This window comes from Anabas testudineus, chromosome 13 (assembly GCF_900324465.2).
Source record: "Anabas testudineus chromosome 13, fAnaTes1.2, whole genome shotgun sequence".
NCBI classification, from domain to species: Eukaryota; Metazoa; Chordata; class Actinopteri; order Anabantiformes; family Anabantidae; genus Anabas; species Anabas testudineus.
In genome coordinates this window covers 2,195,423-2,221,076 of record NC_046622.1, presented here as the reverse complement: position 1 = coordinate 2,221,076, position 25,654 = coordinate 2,195,423, and the positions used below count along the sequence as shown (strand labels likewise).

General features: G+C 40.4%; 2 protein-coding genes across 4 annotated transcripts; one reads left to right on the top strand and one right to left on the bottom strand.

Annotated features, from left to right (window-relative positions):
• Positions 1-1,091: 1,091 nt before the first annotated feature.
• On the bottom strand, positions 1,092-14,636 carry rsf1a (remodeling and spacing factor 1a). 3 transcript variants are annotated; one of them, XM_026373368.1, is made up of 19 exons: positions 14,415-14,636; positions 12,247-12,338; positions 12,028-12,120; positions 11,703-11,908; positions 11,285-11,403; positions 10,849-10,956; positions 8,772-10,155; positions 8,434-8,641; positions 8,118-8,327; positions 7,720-7,824; positions 6,781-6,860; positions 6,637-6,685; positions 6,033-6,139; positions 5,816-5,880; positions 5,129-5,303; positions 4,812-5,041; positions 4,178-4,375; positions 3,818-3,986; positions 1,092-3,772 (listed from the first exon to the last, which is right to left on the bottom strand). In XM_026373368.1, the coding sequence occupies exons 1-19, from the start codon at positions 14,566-14,568 to the stop codon at positions 3,220-3,222; spliced, it is 4,305 nt and encodes a 1,434-aa protein (XP_026229153.1). In that variant the 5' UTR covers positions 14,569-14,636; the 3' UTR covers positions 1,092-3,219. The 3 variants fall into 3 exon arrangements, with proteins under 3 accessions (XP_026229153.1, XP_026229138.1, XP_026229146.1); XM_026373353.1 differs by having other exon boundaries at positions 1,092-3,986; XM_026373361.1 differs by having other exon boundaries at positions 1,092-3,986; positions 8,434-8,617.
• A 2,475-nt stretch (positions 14,637-17,111) lies between these two features.
• LOC113148347 (pannexin-1-like) lies at positions 17,112-24,801 on the top strand. Its single transcript, XM_026340030.1, has 8 exons — positions 17,112-17,270; positions 18,161-18,380; positions 18,908-19,023; positions 20,018-20,205; positions 20,478-20,756; positions 21,261-21,483; positions 22,137-22,386; positions 23,127-24,801. The coding sequence occupies exons 2-8, from the start codon at positions 18,200-18,202 to the stop codon at positions 23,171-23,173; spliced, it is 1,284 nt and encodes a 427-aa protein (XP_026195815.1). The 5' UTR covers positions 17,112-17,270; positions 18,161-18,199; the 3' UTR covers positions 23,174-24,801.
• Positions 24,802-25,654: the final 853 nt, after the last annotated feature.

Here is a 25,654-nt window from a genome sequence, read left to right as displayed (position 1 = left end):
AGTTTGAATCTAAATTGAAATTTTATTTTCAGAAGCCCAGAAATTATTTAAGGACATTTTCCAAACCATAACTTCACAGCCCGACACATGTTGTGAGAAGAAAACAGCTAATGAGCATTTTATCTGGTCCAAGTAGTGCTGAGTCTCACCACACCTGAACCTGAGCCTGAACCTGAACCACCACAGGAAAGTACCCGAAAGATTCAGCTGGCAGGAAACTCCAGAGCACGACCAGGATGAATCCTGTAATGATCCAATCAGCAATTAAATCTTCTCAGAGAAACTTCTGTGTTTAAGACCAAAAGTAGAGATTTTTCTGAAGCTGGTTTTTACTCACAAAATAAACAGACTGATCTTTTTCTTCAGGTTTTTCTTCCAGAGCTAAATTTAAATCACTGAGACAAATAGATTTTTTTTATCTTTACAGCAAATTTCAACTTTTCAAACCAATTATGAAAGATACGTCTCTATATGATCTAATAACAAGTAAAATCTCACTGTTGGAGAAACTAGAAGCTGCTTGATACTAACAGGCAACAAATCATGTTTTACTTTATTTTTCTTTTATGTGCTTATGAAAATACACTTTTACTCGACCAGTCTGAAGTCAGGACAGTTTCTATCTGACAGAATGAGAATTAGTTTGTTGGTTTCTCATCAGATCACTATCTGAGCCACAAACTGATCTCGTATTCATCAAACCGCCAAAAGTTCAACATTAAACTTAAACAGTAAAAATTCTTCACTTTGGATTCAGTTTACAGTCTGGAAAATAAAAGCGGTTCATAAAATGCCGTAAAATGTTACTGTTAAATTCAGGGGAAGAGTTGGTTAGATGACAGCTGGTGACTTGAACACATCAGAGGATGTCACCTCTGTTTTAGTATCATTTGTGTGTAGCAGGACTCAAACAACATCTCTCACTAGTTTTGTTTCCACTTCACAACCAAGAAGGTCGAGGTTAACGTTCTGCTCCCGCCTTTCGACCCCATCACTACATATTTAAACTGTTCACTAGAAATATTTTCGATTGTTGTTATTCTAAGTGGAGATTTCACCATATTTTGTGCTAGAAAACAATATCACTGAAGGAAATGAGGATTTTTTTTTATTGCAGAAGAACAAGAACAACTTTTTTGTCATACACTGACCCTTCAGAGTAAAGTTCGATAAATACAGGTTCAGAGTTTGGACATGATCCACTTCTGGTCAGAATCCTGCTCCTGGATTTTTTTTTACTGGTGAAAACAAATCAAAGATCACGATAAAATAAACATTTGACTTGCTTTTTAAAGGAGGGGTGTTCAGCCTGAGCTCGGTTTAAGTGAACAGCAGCGTGGAACTCATCTAAAACCTAGAACAGTGACCTGACTGTGTGGAGGTAAAGGAACTTCGGCCCCACAAACGTAAACTGACACTGAGACGGCTGCTGGCAAAAAAAAATTGTTGGTGACCGACGTTCATTATTTTCTCAATCAAAAAATAAAGCTTTGTTCCTGCTTAAAAACTCCTGTGGGGGTGAGGAAACGTTAAAAACCTCTGAACCTGTACGATGCAGTGTTCGGCTCTGTGAACATGTGAACGGGCTCCACGCTGGTCTCATCTCAAACAGGAACGATCCTCACATCACACGCTGCAGCATCTCTCCTCCTCTCCTTCATATAGAAAATATAACACTATATTTTACAGGAGGACTAAAAGAACAGAACATCTATTATCTTACAAGAAACAGCGTACAGGCAAAGTTATGTACATGTTCCCACCAAACCAAGCGTCTGTGAGCGAATGAGCGACCAGTGTGAAACTCAACATTTGGTCCAACTGGTCCAGTGTTTCAGCTCCCAGTGTCAAATGGATAAGAACCAGTCTACAGTCAGGTGAACCTCGACAACTAGTGCATATAAAGATCAATTTGCAGTTAGCTGCAGCCTGTAAAAACGGTTTATTACGAGGTGTTTGAAGTGATATTGGTATCATTTCTTAAACTAATCTGCAGATGATTTTCTCAAATAATGAATTTAGTCCACAAATGTCATAAAAAAAAAACTCTAAATCCTGAAGTAATGTCTTATTCATCGAACTGATTCAAAACATAAAAGCGATGGTTTGAATTAAGTCGTCACACAAATCACTTTTTTGAGATGTTTTTCTGATTTGTTGATGAGGAGCACCTGAACGCACCGTCACTACTTGTGAGAAGAAGGTCCAGTCTGAACAGGTTTCAGTGAGTTGGGACCTGACTAATTTCAGTAGTCAGTGTTTCACCTTAACAAGACTAATGCTTCATTATTACTGTCCTTATAATGTTGCCTTCACCTTGAGAAAAATTAAATCTGTCATTAATCCTGTGACTTCACGTAATTATTCCAGTCATGATTCAGGATACAAATAAGTATTTTGATTAAAGGGTCAATTCAACCAAATAAAATAAGGTTGTATTTGCAGGTTTTAATGAGATTTCTGCCTCCACCTCAACACAAATGAGGCAAACAGGAATCTAAAGACTCTGACCTGCTATTTGTGTTATTCTGTCATTGTGGTGAGAGATGGAACGTGATGTGCAACCAATGGTCCTCACCTGGAAGTCAAACTGTGGATGTATGCACCTCAACCTTTAGACTACTCAGTCACATTCACATCCACTGAACTGGAGACCAGAACACTCAGATACAAAAACCTGGACAAACAAACCCACATTATTTAGATGGGAAGATACCGGAAAGTGAGAAGTGATATTTTAAGGCTGGTCCCGTCTCGCTAACCATCAGGTCAAATGAGCCAAAGTGTTCAGTTTCACACTGGTACCCTCCTTGGTGGTGGGTTGTTTTAAGTGCTATGAGAATGATGAAGTGCTTTAGGATGAAATGCGTTACAAACAGACTTCAGAGTCCAATCCAATCCACCAGAAAGATGCTAGTAACTCAAGAATTTAGGGATATGGTCACGAGAGACTTCGTCTGTGTGTGAGCGCTGCCACTTCGGCTGTGAGGGTGATTTTGGTCCAGCTCGCCGTGACGATGAGAGGAAGTAAGTACTCGAGAGCGACGTGCAGTAGGTGATGGCGGGTAGCGCTCCACCACAATACACCAGCGAGGAGGAAGAGCGAGACAGTCAGGAGGGGAAGAGGTGGAGAGAGATCCAGTTTGAAAGGTGGTCTGTGGGTGAAGGACCTGACCGATAAAAACAAATAAGCGAGCGTTATTCACACAAACACAGCCATCACGACTGCGGACTGTTCTGCACAGAGTTTAATGAGTCTGTCTGGCCACCCTCTTCCTCCTCCTCATCTTCCTCTTCCTGTGAATGTAAGGGGCCGTTGTGCCTGCCGGGCCTGTCTGATCCCGCATTGTCCCTGGGCACAACAGGACTCCCAGTCTCTCTGGACGTCCGATGTCCATTTGACGGAGACGGGCTTCGAGCCCTCACTTTTACCTGAGCATCACTATCAGCCCTCTGCTCTACAGCCAAAGACTTTTTAATCTTCTGTTTCCCCTCCCCCTCTTCCTCCTCCTCCTCCTCCTCCTCCTCGTCATCATCAGAGTCGATGCGGTTCAGTCTTTTGCGGACTGGCCGATCCTCCTCTGATGACGACTCTGACGACTCTGACTCATCGTCGTCGTCGTCATCGTCTTCGTCCGTCGAAGGGCGCCGTTTCTTTAGCATCTGAGCAAGTCGTTTGCGACGCTGCTGGGACAATATGTCTCTCCTCTTCCCCCTGCCCATGTTCCCCTCGTCCTCCACTTCTCTGTCTGTCCTCTTTAATCTCCTCCGCTTGTCTCTGTCCTCCTCCTCTTCTAATAGTTTCCCTTTCAGTCGCCTCTCTCTGTGTCCACCATCCACGTCCTCGTATCTCCTCCTCTTTTCTCTCATCCTGTTTCTCTGGAAAACGTCCTCCTCTCTTCTCCTCCTGCTCACTGTCCTTCCCTGGTCATCTTCCTCTTCATCCTCATAATCATCCTCCTCAGAGTCTCTGGACGACGGTGACACTAAAGGAAAGGAAGGATGAAAGATGAAGGACGAGCAACTGACACCAACAAAATGAGCAAAAAAAGCCTCATTAACAGCTACTGAAGCTCCTGTTTCCAGTATTTACCAGTTTATTCACTGCAACTTGGTCCTTTAACTGTAAAAGACTGTAAAATGTACAGTTGTATATAATGATGAGGTGGTGACTGACCATCGCTGTAGTCGCTGGAGAGATGCTCTTTGCGTGGTCTGCCGCGAGGTTTAACCTTGTCCCTGTTTGGGGAGGTGTGGGAGTTGTCTGAAGACTCTGACGTCTCGCGATAGTTGACCTGCTGCCGCTGACCCCGCCTCAGGCCCTGTCTCTTTTTGTCAGCGTCACAGTCGGTCATGTCGCTGAACTGATCCGAGTCTGGATGAACACAGAGGGAGACAATCTTAAATGATCACTGGTCATTCACTGAGCAGTAATGAAGAAATCTGGTGATTCCTGCTGTGGTTGTGTTTTAGCTCGTTCTGTTTCTACCTCCACTTAAACCACCACTTCCTCAGACTCCTGTTAATATTTCTAACATTCCCATGAAGTCCTGTTCCTCATCCGGCCTCCACATGTCTCTGTCTCACTCCCCCAGCCCCTAATAGATCATGTCATGTCTCACAGATTTTAACTTGACCACAACATATGATGAAGAAAACAAGTCGTCAAATTTGAGAAGCTTGAACCAGAGAAAGTTATTTTGTGCTTTTTAAAACTGATTGCTCAGTCAGTAAAATAAATGAAGAGATGGAATAGTGTAAAAGTCAAAAGATGAAACAGAAGAATCTGTTTCCCTTCATCGGGCACACACCCATGTCTTCGTCACTGTCTTCCTCCTCTTCCTCTGAGGGGCGTCTCTGCCGTCGTCTTAGCCGTTTCCTGCCCCTGTGCTGGGTCCTGGTTGGTCGGTGTTTGGGCACCCCTTTCAACATCTTCCGGGGGCGGGTCCTACTGTCCCAGCTGCCTACGTCGCTACCTGCATCTTCATCTTCCTCCTCATCATCATCTGCCCCTGACACACCAAAATCCTCATCCTCTGAGCTGTAAGATGAAGAGGAGAATAAATAAGGTTACACAGAGAGCAGAGGAAAGACTCACACACTGTGTGTGTGTGTGTGTGTGTGTTACCTATTACTTAGCATGAACTCATCCTCGCTCTCCACTGCTGTGCTGTCGCTCTCCAGGTCGTTCAGTCTCCGCTTCTTCCTGCTCCTGGACGGACGACCCTGGCTTCTGATTGGCCGCTGGCTCTCCTTCCCCTCCTCTGACAGGATGGCGCTGATGTCTCTGCCTCTTCCTGTTCCTACGTCAAAATAATCATCAGAGTCATTTAGTCATTAAGTCAGTACCTGGGTTTGTGTGTTTGAAGTTAAAAATAGACTTGGCAGAAATCAACAAACTGTTGTTTCTTAATCTGTGGACAAAATGAGACGGCTAAATGAATTAGTGTCATTATAACTTAATTAAAATCCTTATTTCAAGGCATCCTGGATTACTGAATGTAATTTTAATGACATGGCATTGTGAACAACAAAATAATACTGGACTTAAATTAGGCTTTGTTTATGAACTGACTACATTAAGATTGAATTTCTTATAATGATGGTCTCACACTTAGGCTGGTCATTACATTTTTCTGTTAATTAAAACTAATCTATTGTTAATAGATGTTAATGTTTCGGAGGAGAAGAATGTTTTTTCATGTTCACTTGTGTAGACCCACAAATCATATTTAAATATCAGCATTTTAAAATAAAAAAATATAAATACATGTATAAATGGCTGCTTCCATTGCTGAACTCATCATCGACTCACCACCACAAAGGTCCCTGATGTCCTCCTCTATAGCCTCATCAATGGCATCGTCAAAGTCATCAAACCTGCAACAAACACACACACAAAAACAAAACAGATGAAGGCATCTGTCTGAAATTTTACGCTTTTATTGTTATTGTTTTGTTTTGCGAACCTCAGACTGAAATGTAAAGATGCAGTAAAGATTCTGAGAGACAGCACCTTAAGCCAGCCTCACCTGTAGCTGATGTGTTTCCTGGTTCTGGTTGATCTCCTTCCCAGATTTTTACTCTTTTTAGAATCTTTCTTCTTTGCAGACTTCTCCTCTTCCTCTTCATCTCCCTCCTAAGACAGTCAACAACTGTTTTTATGTTGCACAGGAAATATATATATAAAATATTTGTTTTACATGAAATGGCCACATTGTCAAGTCTGTTAAGTTTGACTGACAATATCTGTGTTTTCATTTGTCTAAATCAGAAACAACAACTGAGATTTAAATAGCTGATTCCCTTGTCACAGCCAACATAATGAATGTCAGCAACTTAACTTAACTAACAAGTGCAATTTAACTTTTTTTTTTTACTTGATCCTCATAACAGTTTTGCTGCATCATACTACACTGACGTAACTGAATATTTCTCACTTTAAAAAACTATTTGGCTAATTATTTACCACTTTTAAGCTCAACTGTGTGAAAATCTACTTTCGAGTTTAAGCCATTAGACCAGGGCTGGCTCTGCACCAGACTAACTACTTTACCAACTATAAAGCCTGCGTTAACAATGATGTGGTGCAATGGAAAAAACATTACACTGTGGTGCCTTTTGTGCTTTACTCACAGGAATGATGTTCTCTACACTGATTCCCACGTACACCAGCCGCTCCCTCCTGGATACACAGGGAGAGGAGAGTCAAACCACAGAATTCAGAAAAGGGTTTCTCTGAAACTCCACCTTTGTGTCCTTATCTATCTCTGTGTTTACCTCCTTTCTGCTCTCTCCTTTTTCTTCAGCGCACTGTCCAGGTTCTGCAGCTGCTCCTCCAGTTTCTCACACAGCAGCTTCTAAAGGGAGGAAAACAAAACACATGAACCATCAAACACTTGAAAAGAAATTTCTCTAAGCAAGGTTCAACCAAATAAGTAAGTAAGCAATGTAATTACCATTTTATTTTAACGCAGTAACTAACTGCACCGTCTGTAGCACTGAAAACAATACAGAGCCTAACTGTCAGTCAGCGCTGGGCAGCATAGAGGTTCTTCTGGTAAAACACAACTTACTCTCTTTTTCAGGGCAAAATATTGTGGTACAAATTAAATTGTGACAAATAAACAGTATGCAACACTAATGATTTTCCGTTTATAAGATTACACACCCGAACGGCACGCTGGGTAAGCTGGATAGCTAGCCAGTGCAGAGCTGTGTCTGCAACTTGGACTTGTACATCAGAGGACTACATTTTTATTTTTCTCCCTGCACTTTAAGGATTGCATTTCAAATTTGCTGTACAATGACAATACACTCTATACTCTATTATATATTGCAAAGTTTGGCGAGCTACATTTGTTGCTGCTGCTGGTGGTAACCTGAGAAGCTTAAACCATCACCGCAGCAGAAAACGTGTTGGAATATCAAGCAGTGAAACAGTGAAGCCAAACACATCACTTTAGATTTTCTCGAAGCACAGTATGTGCCTAAATTAATAAATAGTAACATACTGTGCATTACTATTACTTGTAGCTGCAGTGAATATGAAGACTATAAAATTCACAATTAACTTACTTAAACAACCAACCACCAGAGTGTAGAATTATACAGCGTATGCATGAGGTTTTATATAACTAACATCAATTGGAGTTTCACACTTTGATAATAGATGATTTGATTTCTCTGTGCTTATCTGTCCGTCCTTCTACAGCTTACATGTTGGCAGGGCGGACAGAACCACTCTCCATCTGGAATCAACATGAGTGGAGGCCGCAGACAGGCAGTGTGGTATCCACTATCACAAGAGTCACACAGCAGGATCTGAGAACACAAACACAAACGTACAGTGAAATCACTCAGTAATAACTCTTTGTATTTGCAGCTGCTATAAAAAACAGAATTTCCCTTAATTGTACTACACACAACTACCAAAGTTTAGATGGTTTCAGTGTCAAAACACTCTGTACTGTTCCTGAAAACCTCACAGTGTAGCTAACTACATTCTGGTTTGTGGACTGTGACTGAGAATGCTTGTGTTGTGGTTTTGACCTTGGTTTCAGAACACTTACACCCCTGATAATAGTAAAACACATAGACAGACACTCTTCTCTCACCAGTTCAGGGTGGTTGGGCAGGCCACAGTGAGTGCAGGCATCCTCGCTGGGAATCTCCTCTGATTTACATGATTCCTCTGAATCACTCCCTGCTTCACTTTCCTCCTGTCCTCGTTTCCTCCCTCTGTCCTCTACCTCTCCTCCCTCATTCAGTTTGCGTCTCTTTGAACGAATGTTGGACCAACGGGGCCGTCGATGCCTCCGTTTACCCTGACAATTCAACAGAGAAAAAGAAACAGACAAAAAATTAGAGCAACACGAACAACCTAAATTTATCTCTTCATTTTCACAGGACACAAACTTGGAAACATTTTACCTTTCGTTTCCTAATTTGCCCAATGGCTTCAGTGTGTTTTCTCTCTTTCTTTGATGTTGGACTCTGCTCGCCGTCATCATCTTCCTCTTCTTCTTCCTCTTCATCGTCTTCTCTCGTTCTGGTGGGCAGTGCCTGTTTTAATTGTGGTTTCTTTTTCTGGATCTCAGCTGCCTTCGAACTCGGCCTGCAGGTTGGCAAAGCAGATGATCTTCAAGAAAAAAGGTATAGATGTGGCTGAAATTATTCCAGCAGTTGTTCCCGTCATTTCACTAAACAAAGACAAATACAACATTCACTCTCTAATCCCGGAGTTTCAAGAAGTCTTATTGTAGACATACCTGCAAATCCTTGCAGATCTTCTCAGAGCCCTCCCTTCCTCTTGCACCTCCTGCTCCCTGTTTTTCTCTTCCTCTTTTCCCCCTTTCCCCCTCAACTTATTTCTCCTGTGAGGAGGAATCTTTATCTTCAACCTGATTCCTTCTTTCTGGATCTCAGAGGAGGCTTCCTCCAGGGGACGCTGCCTTTCCTCTGAACCAGTGTCCTTTACTTTCACTTGGGAGGACAACCCACCATTGACCCCATCTCCCCAGTGGTCCTGCTGTTCCTTTTTATCTTTCTGGTCTACTTTTAGAGGTGGAGTTGTTCTCCCTGATTCGAATTCCACCTTTCCTAAAGTGCTTTTATTCTTTTCGTGGTCACTTTCTCTTCTCTCTTCCCTCCTGTCCAGGTCACCATGCTTCTGTTGATGACTGCTGTGACCAGTTTTTGACCCCATGTCTAACTGTTCCTCTGCAGTTTTTTTACTCTGGTCCTCTGCCATCTGTCTCTGGGCTCCCAGTGTTAACAGTGATGAGACACTACCAGAATCTGCTTTCTCCTCTACGGCTTCAGGGAGATTTCTGGCTGCCTGAGCTTCAATCGCTGTATGATGAGGAGAAGCGGTGGCTGCTACGGCTGCTGCTGTCTCCCCTTCAGCAGCTCCTTTCCTAACCAGCACTGACTGCCGGCTCACCTCCCTCTCTTCCTCCACTGCTCTGCAGCCCCGGTGGTCTAAACTTGGCCCATTTTGTTCCTGCTGCTCAGCACTGGTGGCTCTTTGACACTCAGATGGGCTACGGATGACTCCAACATGACCTACAACACCAACTTGGCCTATGATCCCGATGACTCCATTTTGTCCCTCTTTGTGTGGCAGGAGAAGAGACGCTCTCCCATTGGTCAGCTCTTGCCTTGAAGCAGTGACTACTAGTTGCTGCGGCTGTTGAGAGGCGGCTGATCCTCCAGGTGTCGCTAATGAGTTTGGTAACCTTCCCTCTCTGCCATGACTGTCCTTGCTCTGGATGACTGATGGGTTACAAACAATAATACTACTGCTGCTGCTGCTGCTGCTGTTATTGTTCAGGTGGTTGCTGTGGTAGCTGTCAGCAAGCTTTAGTTCCCTCTTCTTCAGTGGTATCTTAGCCTGCTGGTTGCTCCTGACGACAGCCCGTTCAGCTTCCTCTTCCTTGCTCATTTCCTGTTTGGTCACCGTCACACCTGGTGCCATGACGACTGACACAGCGTTTTTGAGAGTGTCAGCATCCCTGGATTCTGATTTGATGACAGTGGTGATAGTGCTCACACGGTTATCGAAGACAGGCGGTTTGTGGTCTTTCTTCTCTTCTTTTACCTGAGCATCAGTGGTTTCCTGCCTGACAGGCTGTGTCTGCTCCTGCTTTATTACTATAATACAAAAAAGACAATGATAATCTACAAGAAGTCACAAAGATATTGTATTTTTTATTACTTTACTACTTTTATACTTTTTATTCCTTTTATCTGACATGTAAAACAGAAGAAATAACTGATGAAAGTGGTTCATTTGACAGGACTCTTGTCCCTTTTTTTCAGTGACATATACAAACTTGTAGGGTGTCCTGGTGCCCTACAGACACTACCATGTAGCCTGTGTTTGTTATCTGTCTAAGAACATGTCAATGTGAAAGCAGAGGAGTATTTAATTAGAAACACCATCAACAGCAATGAAGTACTAATGCAGTCTGAGATGAAACAGCAATACCTGCAGGTTCATTTGTTTAGTGTGCGTGAAGTGCTGCATGAGCTGTCAATAACATAATCATATAAACAGAACAGTTTATAACAATAAGAAGCTGTAGAAACACTAGAAATATTTTTCAGACATTAATTATACTATAAATGAGTGCAAACACTATTATTAGGGTCTCACTGAATTTGTATTTTTCTTGCTTTATCTGATAAATAACTATTGTGTAATGGCTGGAGCACGTTAGCTGTGCAGCATTAACATGGTGATCTCCCCAAGTTAAAGTGAGCCAGCTTTGTGGGACTAGAAAACCAGAGTTAAGCCCAAAGGCAGTTGGATAACCCACTAATCCTGCTTTGTTAATTTAGTACCTTGTCTTAGAGTTTTCTCTTCCTTTATAGAGTCAGCCTTCATAGTACCAGTGTTTTCCTCTGTGGTCACGGAGGGTTCCGGTTTGATTCCTCTTCTGGCGTCATCTCCTAAATCATCATAACACATCAAACATGAGAAATACCCAACACATATGAAGAACTGAAGTCATGATCATAAATTATTACCAATAAAATGATTTAGGTTAACAGTGTCACACAGACCTTTCAATTGTTTAACTTGAGAACATATTAGAAGCCTCTCTGACTTTTTTTTTGGTTTGATTTTTTTTTTCAGTTTCTCAGAATATATTACATAATCATTTTCTTGTAATTATATATTAAATATTTTCTGTGTTCATAAACACATGTGAAATTATTTCTAACATGTACTGATGATGATGATGAAAAGAAATACTTTTTAATTGTTCAAACATACCTGAGCTGGCAATCACGGCACTCCTGGAGCCAGCCTGGGTCTGGTCCCGGTCCTGATTATGGTTTGGATAAGTTTGGGCTTTCAGCAGTTCTAGAGCCTCAGCCAGGTCATTACGGGTCCTGAGAAAACGGTTTAAATAAGTGGCTCAAACTATATGTGAATCAACTGTAGAGCAGAACCTGAACTGATGAGACGGCAGCCTACCATCCAGCATGGACTAGGACTAGGACAGTCACAACAAGTGAAAAGGCTACGTTATGTTACCTTTAAGTCAGGGTTTGATTGTAAATTTGCTAAGTAAACCTAATCTAACCACTTTTCCAGATTCTAAAGTAAAAACAGTCAGTGTGATTGCAGCCTGAGACATGGGTGCAATCTGTCAACTCAGGTGTCAACTAGATTAAAATGAGAGAACTACCTGACGATACATTTCCAGGTGGATCCATCCAGATCGTCCTGCTCCTCCGTGTACAGCCGGATGTTCTGCTCGTGGTCCAGCTGAAGCCAGTACAAGAGGCCCTGGCGGTCCCGACCTATAGGCTGCAAACGCATCTTCTCAGGGTCCTCCTCATTGATCGCCATCTTAAACTTTAGGTTGTCATCAAACTGACACTCACAGAGATACTAAAAGGTAAGGAAAGAGGAAAAAGTGAAATGAAGAGAAGGTTAGTCTGGCTGCTGAACTGACTACAGATGTTTTAGCTTGTTATGACAGATTAGTAGAGTTAATTAAAAACTCGTACTTTGAGAATGCTGGACTTGCACTCCATGGACATCTCCTGATAGCCTTTCTGTTCTAGCTCCCATGCCCAGGTGCTGTTCAGCTCCTGGCAAACCTACATGAATCAGTGATTAGATACAAGCTAATTTTCACAAGATCTCAGTTCGAACACTGATATGTCGAGCTTCATCTTCTATAAATCTTCCGTCTAACCGTTGAAAGGCAGAGCACAAACACTTACCTTAGCCAGGTATTTTTCCCAGCGGTCAGAAGACACGGACCTCCCCAGTTTTCTGAGCAGCTTCACATGGAGCTCTACAAGGGGCTTAGGAACTGGAAACACACAAGATTAGAAATAGCAACAATATATTTTTTGTCATTATGCCTTATTTATTTTAATATTTTCTAGTAAACATTGATTAATCAAGAAAATAATCCATAGATCAACCAGTTATGAAAGTAGTTAGTTCCATCTCTTATCAGGATTTATGCTACATCTGTATTGTTATTATTATTGTCACGATTCAATTATGAGTGTCTGCTCTGCTTTCAAAGACAAAAAAAACAAACAAACCTATTATTACTAACTAACTAATAACTAAAACCAACCTTTGAACATAAAACAGGCAGAAGCCTGGTCTGAAGTGAGACTTTTACGGAGCAGTCGAATTGACAGGAAATTCCAGTTTTCTCTGTTATGAAAACCGCTCCCAGTAGTTCCAGGTAGTTCCAGTTAATCATACCCGACTTTAAATTGTCAGAGAACTATTACAGCTAGATGCGGTATGAATGTTAGCTGCTATAGATATCTATAATGACTGTTTTACTCCAGCCCATTCTCCTCAAAGTTGTAATTTCTTTTTCTAAGGTAAAGTAGCCGGGGATGTTAAAAAAAACTCACAAGGTTGTTTAAAACACATATCGGCATTCTGAATTGATATATATATATATAATTTCCCAATGAATATTCTAATCACCTGGGCGCTGAAATGTTCAGTTCAGTAAAATATAAAAAAGATTGTTAAGTCCTTTCACCAAATATTGAGTCTGTTTGCGAATCAAAACAAAGATGGCTGCCAGCCGACTAGTTGTGTAAAAACGGAGTCAAAACTGTGGGAAAGGTGCAAAACTGCTATTTTATCGTTAAGCGGACAAATACTTTTCTCCCCGATAGTTAAAAGAGTTTCTATGAGATATTGGAAATTTAATCAGAATAGCTGCAAGTGCATTAAACCACCGCTCGGGTTGTTTAAACCTTGTCTGACACATAACTTTACTATAAATTAAAGGTTAGCTCTGTGACTCATTACATGCTAATACATGCGGGGCACAAATCGAGGCTAAGAAAAGAAGCTAAGGCAACAGAACTAACGGTAATGAAAAACTAGTTAGCTAATAAACAAAGTGGCATGACACCGTTTGCGAAGCTACTAACACGATAGATACTAGTCTCAAGCATCTATTTCCTATAAACAACTAAGTAGTAAATTGTCTTTTGATATTGTACTGCAATTAAAATAGGCAAAATCTTTAATGCTAGCTAGTTAGCCAGAAGACCAAGTTTCCACTGCGCATGTGCGGAGTTGACAGCCTCCTCTCCCAATGGCCAAAAAATAACATCCCCTGTTTTTAGCTAACATCACTCACTCAGTTTTGACAGCCGTGTAAAATATACACCAGGGGGAGTAAATATCATAACCGTACGCCCTTGATGTACACATGGGATACACGGGACATTGATGTCATGCCAGCTCCGACTGCCTCTGAGGCAAGGCCGGTGAAAAATTACACCTGACAACACTCCGGAGCTAGCAGGCTGCCCGTGTGTGGTCGCTCGGCAGTGCTGCATCATGGCTCCCACATCAAGTTCAGCGGTAACAGATCAATATCAGCCTTGACAACATTATCGACGACCTGTCACTTGACTCCAAGTAAAAGCCCTCTGTGTACCGTGCCAAATTTTGTACCTCCGTCTGTATCCGTTTCTCCTAACTTTAGCACCAACAGAGAAAAACACAGCCCAAAGTGTGGGACATGAAGTGGGGTTAGCTTCATGTTAGCACGCTACGTTTTCTCCCTTTCCTTAGAAACTTGGACAAAACACTGGTTGACTTTCAGGAAAAACTGACTCGGATCCGGGCCAAAACCAGTAAGAAAGCACTGACTAAACTCCCAATCTGATGCTGCCTGCCAGGCCACACACAACATTTTTCGTCGTCATCATCATCATCGTCGTCGTGATGATGATGATGATGGTGGTGGTGGTGGTGGTGGTGGTGGTGATGGTGGTGGTGGTGGTGGTGATGGTGGTGGTGGTGGTGGTGGCCCCCTTCTCCTTCGGTTTCAAGTGTCGCAGCTTTCTATCACTTCTTGGCCCCACTACCTCCACCGCTATCGCCGATGTCTCACCTGTCGTCGTGTCCCGCAGATACCTCTCCATCTGCGGGAAAGTCATCTCGGGCAGGTCCAGCACCGCTCCGTACCGATCCAGGAACGAGCAGACCTCGGCGAAGCTGGGGCAGAGCGCCGGGCCGGAGCTTCTCACCACCGCCGGAGCAGCCATCTTTCCAAGCGGAGAGAAACAGGAGGGGAGGGCCCGCTGCTAGGATGCGACTTGTGCGAGTGAAATGAATGGAGGGAGTGAAACATCTACCGGTGTCAAGTTAGACGGTACGACAGCACAGAGCTTCCGGATGATGTTTTCAAAATAAAATCACTCAATATGCGGACGTACCCAGATGCTCTACATGAGTAAAAGAACAATATTCATTATCCAGAGTGACTTTTTAACAGTATTGTTTTAGAATATGTATATGTATGTATTCATATTAATATATTAATGAATATGTATAACAGAATTGTACAATATATTAAGGAGTTGTATTTATTGATACATTAATGTGTACTAATTTGAACTGTTTTAGGTTTTAGGATAAACAGATTTGTTTATTAGCTGATTACATTTTATGTTAATTAATGTTTAATTAATTAGCGCCTGCAAAGTAACTCAGGCAATGATATATTACCTTGGAATTGTTGTGAAATTAAAAGTAAAGTACTGCAGAACAAGTGGCTCCAAAGACAGAAGAAATAACTAAAGTGGTTCATTTGACAGGACTCTTGTCCCTTTTATCCCCAAAGTTTGTTGAGGATATTTTTATCTATGAATTAACTTAATAAAAACTGTAATAAACAAAAACTAAATCATCTCAGTGTTTGGCAGCACCAGTGTACATTTATTCATACTAAATACAAGCATTTAAAATTTTATGCTTTTACTCCACTGCAGATTAGAAATGTACACTTTTAAAATATTTTATACAAGCTATAAGTTCGCTTTTGGAGTTTCCGGTGCATTTGTGCCTGTTTTACAGCAGCTTGACGCAGCAGTGAGAAGTTGGGAGAACCTGAGGGGGGGGGGGCAGAGGGAGGAAAATGCCCAGAATTCATCGCGAAAACATCAACAACAGTTCAAGTGGTTTTGGTTTTCATTCTGTTTCCAGCACAAATCAAAACCTCGTACGCCCACCAACCGCAAACATTAGACACGTAATGTCGGTGTGAACGATGGCTCCGACCGACTCTTCAGCTTTATTCCTCATTATTGACTTTACGGGTTAGTTGTAATTACATCTTGTCTTTGAAATACGTGAAGTATCAACCATTTTTGGACCCAAGTGCTGCTGCATGCTGCGCAGATAGTCACGCTGCACAGGAGAATGCTGCATTTGGGGGCTGTTGGAAATATCACAATCACAAAAAGAAATCACACCATTTCCACCAACAGATTGAATGTGCCAGGTGTTTACCCTAAAGTTAACAAACTCAAACGAAGGCTGGGAGTTGGCAGTATTTCATCATCATGTTTTATGACCACAGCTGGGTGTGATAGGGTCCAAATAACCTATTTAACCCCTAATGTGTAGGCTACTTATTTGTAAATTACGCACATGGCCTGTGAATCTCAGAAATCTAAGCTACTAGATCTAATTTCAAACTGTGTTGTAGGAAGGTGTGTAGAACCACGAAATATATTTATTAGAGTTGGTATGAGGGAACAGCTGTGGACAATTCTGAATCTGATAAAAGGATGTTGAGTTAACTGTTGTTATGAAACTGATAACATAATCACAATATTGAAATAAGGGTTCAGCAAAAAAAGTAAAATGTAATTAATTTTTGATGTGTAATGTAACTAAGTACCGTACAAGTACTGTACTTTAGTACACTTGTGAGGTATTTGCATCTTATTGTGTATTATTGAGTATTTTTAATAGGTTTTAGTTAAAAATTTTACATTATTGTTATTATTATTATTATTATTATTATTATTATTATTATTATTATTATTTTACAATATAATCAACAAACGAATTATAATGTATTGTATTGTATCATATTTACCAGCTGCTTTGGCCCTTACTCTGTAACTAGTTATTAGATTTTCTTTCTTTCATTTAAGTAAAGTAAATGATCAGAAACTAGGTTTTTGACGTGGTTCCCTCCCTGAATCTGTACATGAATTTTCATCCTTTATAGTAATAATAATAATAATAATACTTTGTGTCTTTTAGTGATTATAATTAGCACATGTACACTATTTATTTTGGGAGTTAGTTATTTACAGTACGTGTGCACTGTTATTTTAGTTTTTATTTCTGTCCTTACTCCTTCTCTACCGAGCAAGTCAGTGCTTCAAAATTCCATTTATATGAGTACTTGTGGTTTAAGTAAATGACAATAAAGTTTTGAATCAAAACATTTTAGATTTCTGCACAACCTTTATTTCTAATCAACCCATAAATCCTGTTTAAAATACAGTGATTTTATCAGTAACTCAAATCAGTAACCCAGAGAAATCACTTTCTTCATCAAGTAGTAGTTTGTGCTAAAAGTAAAAGTCAACTTTTAGTTGTAGCAGAGTACTTATCGGCACTATTTGCTCTTATACCTGAATATTCAGTAAAAGTGAAAATTCCTCTGCCAACTTGGTGCCACTCTTTTTTAAAAAGCAAGGATTGCTCGGCATGCAAAAGTAGAAAATCACAAGCTGCATTTGAAGGCATCACCAGAGTCAGAAAGTCGGAGCTGGCCGTGAAGGCACCTGTTTTTAAAGAAGGGCGGAAGGAGTTCGTTTCTCGGAGGAAGAAGATTCATTTGGAAACTTGTTCACTTTATTGTTTCGTCTGTTGCACGTTTCTTCTCCGTTTCTTTTCGCTCCTGTCCTGGAAAACACCGGCGGTTTATGTCATGTCCGGTTAACAGGTAAACTAAACCAAACGGGAGCGGCTCTAGTTGATTATGTCGAGAATGAGCCAACGTGATTATAAACGAAATGTTTGTTTGAACCCTGAGAACAGTCGGTGTGAGTTAGTGAAGCGATTTAAAGTGAAGTCAGCGTGAATTAAAAGTATTCGTTAAATGAAGCTGATATTTTCCGTCGTGTCATACAACATGGCCAGGTGGACAAAGGAGTGTGTTGATGTGTGAATACCGACGGTCACGGGTTGTTTTCATCCGTGGTTTTATAAATAACCAACAGGCCGAGTGTTGATTACTGCAGCAAGTGAAGCACACAGAGCTGCACTGAGTTAGTGACGAGTGACATGAAGGTTTTCACAATCAGTCAAATCACTGCAGCATCGACCTTCTGCACTGTGGCTACTTTAGAAACGGTTTCCTTAAATATGCTGCTTAAATATTTGTGTACCAGCTCAGAAATATCTGGAGAGAAGCTGCACCCCCTGTCTCTGTTTTCAGTGACTACAGGTTTGGCTTAAAGTCTTTCCTTTTCACCTCATTGAAATAAGCATGTTGCACCTTTCTGCCTGTAGAAGAACAAAATAGGAGACAGTGAAAAGTGCTGAGTTGTTGCTTATATATCTCTAAATATCTCTATGCCTTTACAAGTCGTGATGAATAGTCAAATATCACAGAAATGTAGCTTTATTTATTTATTTATTTAGCATGAACTGTGTTAAGGCACAGTTTAGGAAACAGAGCAGAAGCACCACACTGATCAGTCCACACTGTATTTATTTGACTTCTGTTTTGCATTCAGCAAATTACTTATTCCTGGTTAAGCTGAGCAGCTTCAGACATTGAAGAGAAACAGAGAAAGAACCTAAACGTGTTTATTTTGTGTGTCTCTGCAGGTGTTGTCTATGTGCTGCAGGTAACAGCTGAGCGTTGAGATGGCCATCGCCCACGTAGCTACAGAGTATGTGTTCAGTGATTTTCTGTTGAAGGAGCCCAACCAAGCTCGATACCGCAATGTCCGAACTGAGCTGGCCATTGACAAGATGGTGACCTGTGTGGCAGTGGGCCTGCCCCTCCTCCTCATCTCTCTGGCCTTTGCTCAAGAAGTTTCTGTTGGTGAGTTGAACCTGTTCTGAGACTAGATCCAGTCTGGTTCTGGTCTGCGTTAGGGTGATATTCTTCCAGAGAGGAGGATATAAAAGTTAGATTTCTGCAGAGACCTGACTTTAAGTTAAGATAAAACGTAGATTCAGGTTTAAGCTGTGGCTTAGCTTTTGCACACATCTCATTTAGGAACAAGCTAATAACAGAAATTCCTCTCTACACTATCCAGCAACAAACTACAGCATTTATAATGATTCTACACGTCTCTGAAACAGTTTAAACAAAAACTGAATAATATCACCTTCATAGAAGATAGAAATGAGTTCAGGACAGTTTTATTTCAGTATGTTCAATAAACAGGCAACTGGACAAAAATAACAACTTTCACAATAAAGCTGCAGAGCAGAGTGAAATTATTCAGTAGTTTTTCAATTTTTAGAGAAATCTGCAGTTAAAATGTTAAAATAATACAGATGAACAGTGTTTGATTCCCTCCTGTTCCTGTTGTTTTCTGATACACATATGTTTGTGTCTCTCAGGTACTCAGATCAGCTGTTTTGCTCCTACTAACTTCTCATGGAGGCAGGCTGCTTATGTGGACTCGTATTGTTGGGCAGCTGTACATACACACACTCTGCCTATGTGGCTGCACAAGGTACACACATGCACACACACGCAGCCTTATGCCCTGTGGCCGAGACACAATGTGAGAAAACCTCAGCTTCCTCAATTCCCAGTCGACCATGGAGACAGACGTTAGTTCCTAATGATAACTGTTTCGTGATGTATAAGAACAGAGCGAAACATTGAGCTGGTCATAACTTTAAAATAGAAAATAAATACAACTTAACATAACTTTTATTATTAATTATTTATTATTAGATTAAATCTACACACTCACACCAAAAGGGAACATGCCCAGTGACATACCATCAGAACAATGGGACATGTAAAGGCTGTCCTACTACTGCGGGAGACATGCCATGTAGCCTCAGTCTGGGTGCAGTGAAGTGTGATGTGCTGTGTGGAAAGTCTGACAGTTATTCTCCTAAAAGGTAGTTAGTGTTTAACTTAACACTTTACCACCCAGCAGTGAGTGATACAGTATAATGATTGTTTTAAATCACGAACCTGTTGATTGTGGTGTGATGTATGTGCAGGAAATGCATTGTGATTTTAATGTGTTTCAGAATATTTTCAGTAAGATGTTGTATAAACAGTAAAGAGCGTGTGTTTCTTCAAATTCCAACATAAATGTCTAAATATCTACATTGCAGCAGTTCATAGTTCTGATCATTTAAAATTGTTCTGTAGTGACTCATAATAAAATGAAAGCTAATCTGCAGGTTGAGCTGCTGCTCCTGCATAGTTTTCATACTTTGTTCTTTTACCTCTGCTTCTTAATATTTAGCTTCCAGATGAATCAGTGCATGACTTGAACAAGTCATTTGTGTTGTGAAATCTACTTCACTGCACTAACAGCCGATTTGTTTACAATCTTGTTTAAGAGCCACATGTATGATGCTTCACTGTTTTTATTGTGTTATTGATGAGACAGCAGTGGCTCCCTTGTCTGCTCAAAATTCAAAAGTGTTGATGCTAATTTCAATTGTTACTTAGCATTTCTTAGTTCTGCCTTCTCTCTCTAGTTCTTTCCTTACATCCTGCTGTTGGTGTCAGTGATGATGTACACCCCAGCGTTGTTCTGGAGGTTTTCTGCTGCACATCTCCTGCAGTCGGACCTCGGCTTCATCATGGAGGAGCTGGACCGCTGTTACAACCGTGCTGTGACTCTGGCCAAACGCATGGCCACCTCAGGACAGCGCGCGCAAGAGAGGTACAGTAGCACAGACAGGCCAACATTTAAAAACACATTACCCAGACACACTGCGTGTCGTGTATCTTCGTTCCAAAACATTTGATTGAAAATGTATTTTATGCTCTGAAATGACATAACAGTGAGCAGATTCCCCAAGGGGATCAATAAAATATTCATTATTGATATTACAGAGTTCTGTTGCCACCAAGAAAACTAACAAGAGCTGCTTCAACAAGAACTGAGTATTAACCATCCCTCTCTGCCTTGTGTTTCTTCAACTGTCTGGTCAGTGACCCCACTGAGGGCTGTTTTAATTACCCGCTGGTGGAGAAGTTTCTCATGACCAAGCGTCACTCGCGGTTGATGCTGTTTTACTACCTGCTGTGTCGTGGCCTGACTCTTGTCACCCTTGTGTGCGCCTGCGTCTACCTGGGTTACTACCTCCGCCTGGCCTCCGTCACGGATGAGTTTGGCTGCACGCTGCGTGTCGGACTGCTCGTCTCTGAGCCCGGTGTCCCTGAGAAGGTTCAGTGCAAGCTGATTGCTGTGGGAGTCTTCTCGTTGCTGAGGTATCTGTCTCTCCCGTGGGTTTAGTTCTAAAGGAAGCAGACTGAGATGCAGTTAATTTCAGTAATGGTTCACCTGAGTCAGTCTGAAAGATGGACATAAAAACATGAGCATTATTATTGTGTCAGAAAATGTTGATGAGCAGCTTTTCTAAGATGGAGATAACAACAGGATATCTTTGGCAAGGGTTGCCTCAAAAGTATTTAGAAGGTACATTTAGTTTTTCTATATAAACCAAAACACAACTGAATCACCCACAAAACTAACTGCATACAGAAAAACAAAACAGATTACACAAAATACCTGTTGCTAGTTGTCCATGAGTTCATCTGTGTGATTGTGAAGATTTTCAAAAGAATCTGTAATATCCCAATGTGTTCTGCTCAATTTATCCATATTTTGCCATGTGGAGTCTCTTTCCACTTAAATCATGTTTATGCCGTTATCCAGAGAAGCTCCTTTTCACCATGTCACTCTTCTTTGCATGTCTGTTGCACTGTTTCCAGCCTTGTTAACTTGATCCTGTTCATTGCACTGGTCCCTGTGGTGATCTATGCCAGTCTCCGTCCACTATTCTGCCACGGATACGCTCAATTCCTAGAAACCTACCAGTCGCTGCCCACAGTGAGCGTCCTGCCCACCCCTGAAGGCCAATGGGACGATCTCTCTCTCTATCTGCTTTTCCTGGAGGAAAACATTAGTGAACTGAAGTCCTACAAATACATGAAGGTGTGTTGGCAGCTAGTGTGTGTTGGTGTAAAATGAACTTAAACTGTCCAAAAATACATGTACTTGATGACATTTTATGTGAGTGTGAAGTCTTTTCTAGTCCGTGTTTTTCTAGTCAGGGTGTGTCCTGTGTCCAAACCCTGTAATTCTCACCATAGAACAAACTACTTCTTTTAAAGGAAGAAAGAGGCAGTGATTTTAAGCACAGACAATTTACATACAATCACAAGAGACGTGCAGGCAGAGACAAACAGCTATTGGCTCATTTTGTGCTTCTCCTAAAAGACCAATTTCATGTCTCCATACTACAAGGGGATCAATAAAGTATTCATTATTATTAGTACAAGAGCAAAATAACAATCTTCAACATTCATATACTGATCTAAATATATCAGAATCTATAATGTATTTTTCTTTCCTGTATAATTGTACAGGAAAGAAAATACTACTGACACTAATTAATGAAACATTTCTTAACATATGTTTGAAAAACCTCTGGTTTGAAAAGGTTGATAAACTCACTGGGGACTGATCAGAAATTGTAAATGGATGGGTGTGGAGTGTGCCAGTATTGTATGCAAGTTATACTAGTTCTAACAACTAAAACATGATTTTTAGTTTTGTCTGATCCTTGTATTTTTTTCTGACTGCAGGTATTGGAGTTATTAAGAAGACGAGACGAATGCTCTGGAGAGAACTTTGACGCCATAAGTCTTTTGCAGACTCTGTATCTGGTGAAGATGGACAGTGTGGATGGGAAACTTCCAGGTGCTGTAGGGAAACAGGATCAAGTTAAAACTAATGCAGCTGACTGTGGCAGCATCTCTACAGCATCCAAGGCTGGAGAGTCTAAGAACAGCTGCAACCGTCAGAATGACACGAAGAATGAGACAGAGATGAAAGGTGAGAGACACGACACAGATGTTGATGAGTTTTTATTTATATCTTTCTGTGTAGAGTTAAATATCACATATTAATCCTGTGTCCTATAAAAAGTTATCATCTTGTTTTAAGGCAGCGTGGAGGGAAGGAACAATGAAACATTATAAAGTGTAGATTTCTGTATCTGTGCACAAAACCACTTTGTGTGAGGGGGTAAAAAATACAGATTGAATAATTTAGGGTTTTTTTTTTTTTTTCTCAGTCAAAATATAAGGTCCTTTTAGTTACATGTCCTTAAAGCAGTAGTTTGGAATAAACACTTGCTTGCAATTTCTTACTTTACTTACTTTCTTTGAGCTTAAATTTTTTCATAGGGGAATTTGATTTGCAAATTAAACAGATCAGTGAGTTAATGTGCATACATGTGCACTAACTGTAGGCTACAGTTATTTTTACACCTCTACTTTTCATGGATTAAGAAAAAACATATTCAGTAGTGAGCTTTAGTGAGTGGTAGGTGGATTGTACCCTTATTTCACAGAGCCTAGCTAACGGTTTACGTCTGATTTCTGTATTAATGCTAAGCTAAGCCTATTGCCTCGTTATGTGCACTATTTCACCAGGACAGAAACTAATTCTGTACATACTGCACACGGAACGAATAAACGAATAAATATAAACAAACAACCTTAGACGTAAGCCTGTCCATAAACCCCCAAATAATAATTTATGGTCATGCTGAATATTTTATATATTTTCAGAGCTCAGTCCTTTGCTGCGAGGAACTGGTGATGTAACAGGGACTTAGAGCACAGGGGGAGGAGCTGTCCTGCAGAGAGCGATGTGATGAGCTGCTGGCATCACAGTGAAGACATAGACAAAGGATTTTCTCCAAGGATTTCCTACTGTCACTACTGTCTCACAGTGCATAGACAACTCATCTTGTAGACATTCATTAGCATGGAATTCACAAACTCTGATATTTTTGTTCTTGTGTTTGAATGTCTTCATTGGATTTTTTAGAAGCTGAATTTTTGCACCCGGCACAGCACAAGGTGTAAAGCAGAGGAACTGGGTGATTTGAGGTGAAACACTATAGTCAAAAAACCGTGTTGGTACAAATCCCAGTCTTCTGTGACACCCCACGATAAACTCTGCAATTTAGCATTTATAAGGACAATATAAACATAAAATAAATTGTATAACACTTGTTAATGTGCAGTATGATTTGTTAACATTTAAAACATCTATTAATACATATTCTTCATTAATACTGTTGCTTTCAAATGCATATTAGTGGGTTATAAACTTTTTATTGAATGTTTATATGCTAGTTATAAATGCAAAATTGTAACTGAAGTGTTTCGTAATAATTTAATTTATCAAACCATCAAGTACAAATTATATCAAACTGTTCTCATTTTATATTTTCTTTCTTTCTTTTAGTCTTTTCATGATATAACAAAATATTCTTCACTTTATGTGAGAAACCTTATTGATCACATTTTTATGGTTGGTTGAGGCTACTGCACCTTTCCTGTTTTAGCACAGACATTTCTGAACAATGTACTTGTGATTTATTTTTTTAGCAACAAATGTTGACTTTGTCTAACAAGAGTTTTATGGTACTATGAGATCAGTCGAAGTCACTGTATTTAACGTCTGTCATAAAAAAAGTAAGCTAACATCTCATAATAATTTGATAAATATGTGGTTGTATAATGTGAAATGAGAACTTTAATTTGTCAGGGTGCAAGCAAAAAACGACTGTGCTATTGTTAATTTATTTCTGTGTTAATGGTTAAAACACTATCACGCCAAAATCCAGACAAAGATGCAGCTGTTGTCCTCTGTCAAATATGACGTGTCATCAGGTGTCTGTACCTACAGCAGGCCTGGGAGCATTTTGATGAAATTCTGTCAGGATGATAGTTTTTCACGTGTTTACGTGTCTTTTAGAGGTGTTTTTTTTTTTCAGTTTGGTTGTTTGTTTTGACTCACTGTGTTTGGGCTTTTATTATATTTCTGTGACAAACATAATTTACATTCAATCATGTAAATGATGTTTGGATGTTTTGCATGAGGGTGGTGGTGTAGTCAAAAAATCATATGTCAGCAAAGGTACGTTCTACAAGAAAGAAGAAAACCATTGACTAAGAAAATCACAAATGTTTACTGTATCTTTCAGTGTCCAGCACATAAGCAGTAAAACATCACAAAACATTTTACTTTTAAAGTCAAGTTACAGTAGAAACTTGAGATGTAATATATTTATCACTGTGGGAGAATGTATTTCTTAATCTCATTTCAAGACAATGTCAAGATTGTAAAGGGTACGACCACAATAACTCAAATAGCTTTAGGGTCGTTGTGTTAGAGGTTAAGTGAAATTTCTTAGATGGTTGGACGTCTCAGCCTGGAATCAAATTTGACACCTCAGGGATTAAAAACATCTCACTTGTCTGTGTTTACTTCAAACCTCTGCCTGCACTAAGTGGAAGTAGATGTTGTCAAGATACGGCTGTGGTACAATCTCCTCTTTAATATACACTTGTTCGTGTATTGTGATCTTTCCTGCCTTTTTCATACAATAGCTCACAGTCATTGGAATCCAATTTTTCTGCACTGGGGCACTTCATTATTGTGTCTTGGAACAATGTTTGTTTTTTTGGTGATGCAAATAAACTTTTTATAGTGTTGTTTGTATCCTAAGGTAAAAGTTCAAAACAGTTTGAAACATATGTAGGACACGTCTGAGATATGATTAAGGCTGTTAATTACAGTTTTACAATTGTTTGCTGTCTCAAAAATAAACAGACATTACTGTTAAGTGAGATGGTGTCTGATTCTTATTTGATGAGGGTGCAACTGAATGTTGGAGCGGGGTAAAGGTCGTGGATGTGATCATATTTGAAGTTTAGGATAAACCCTACAACAAATACTCACCGACATCTGTACTGGTTCAACTGGTTTCCAAGAATCTTATAAGCCTTGGGGTAAACTGAAAGACTGGTTTATCATAAGTATTAAAACAAGGCAGGCATTGCTTTTGGCTAATCTGTTCATTAACCCAATGACAAAGAGACGTGTAGGAATTTCTGCATATTTCTCTTTTTAAAAATATTCAGTACTAGCTAGGAGCCCCTTTACATCAGCTCTTCTATTGGATGGTAAGTAGTAGTGACCTGCCACATGCAGGCTGCTGCAAAGATGTTCTGTGAGGTTGAGATGCAGACTTTGGTTGGTTGGGGGGTCATTTGAGCACAGGGACTTTTCCTGGAGCCACTTC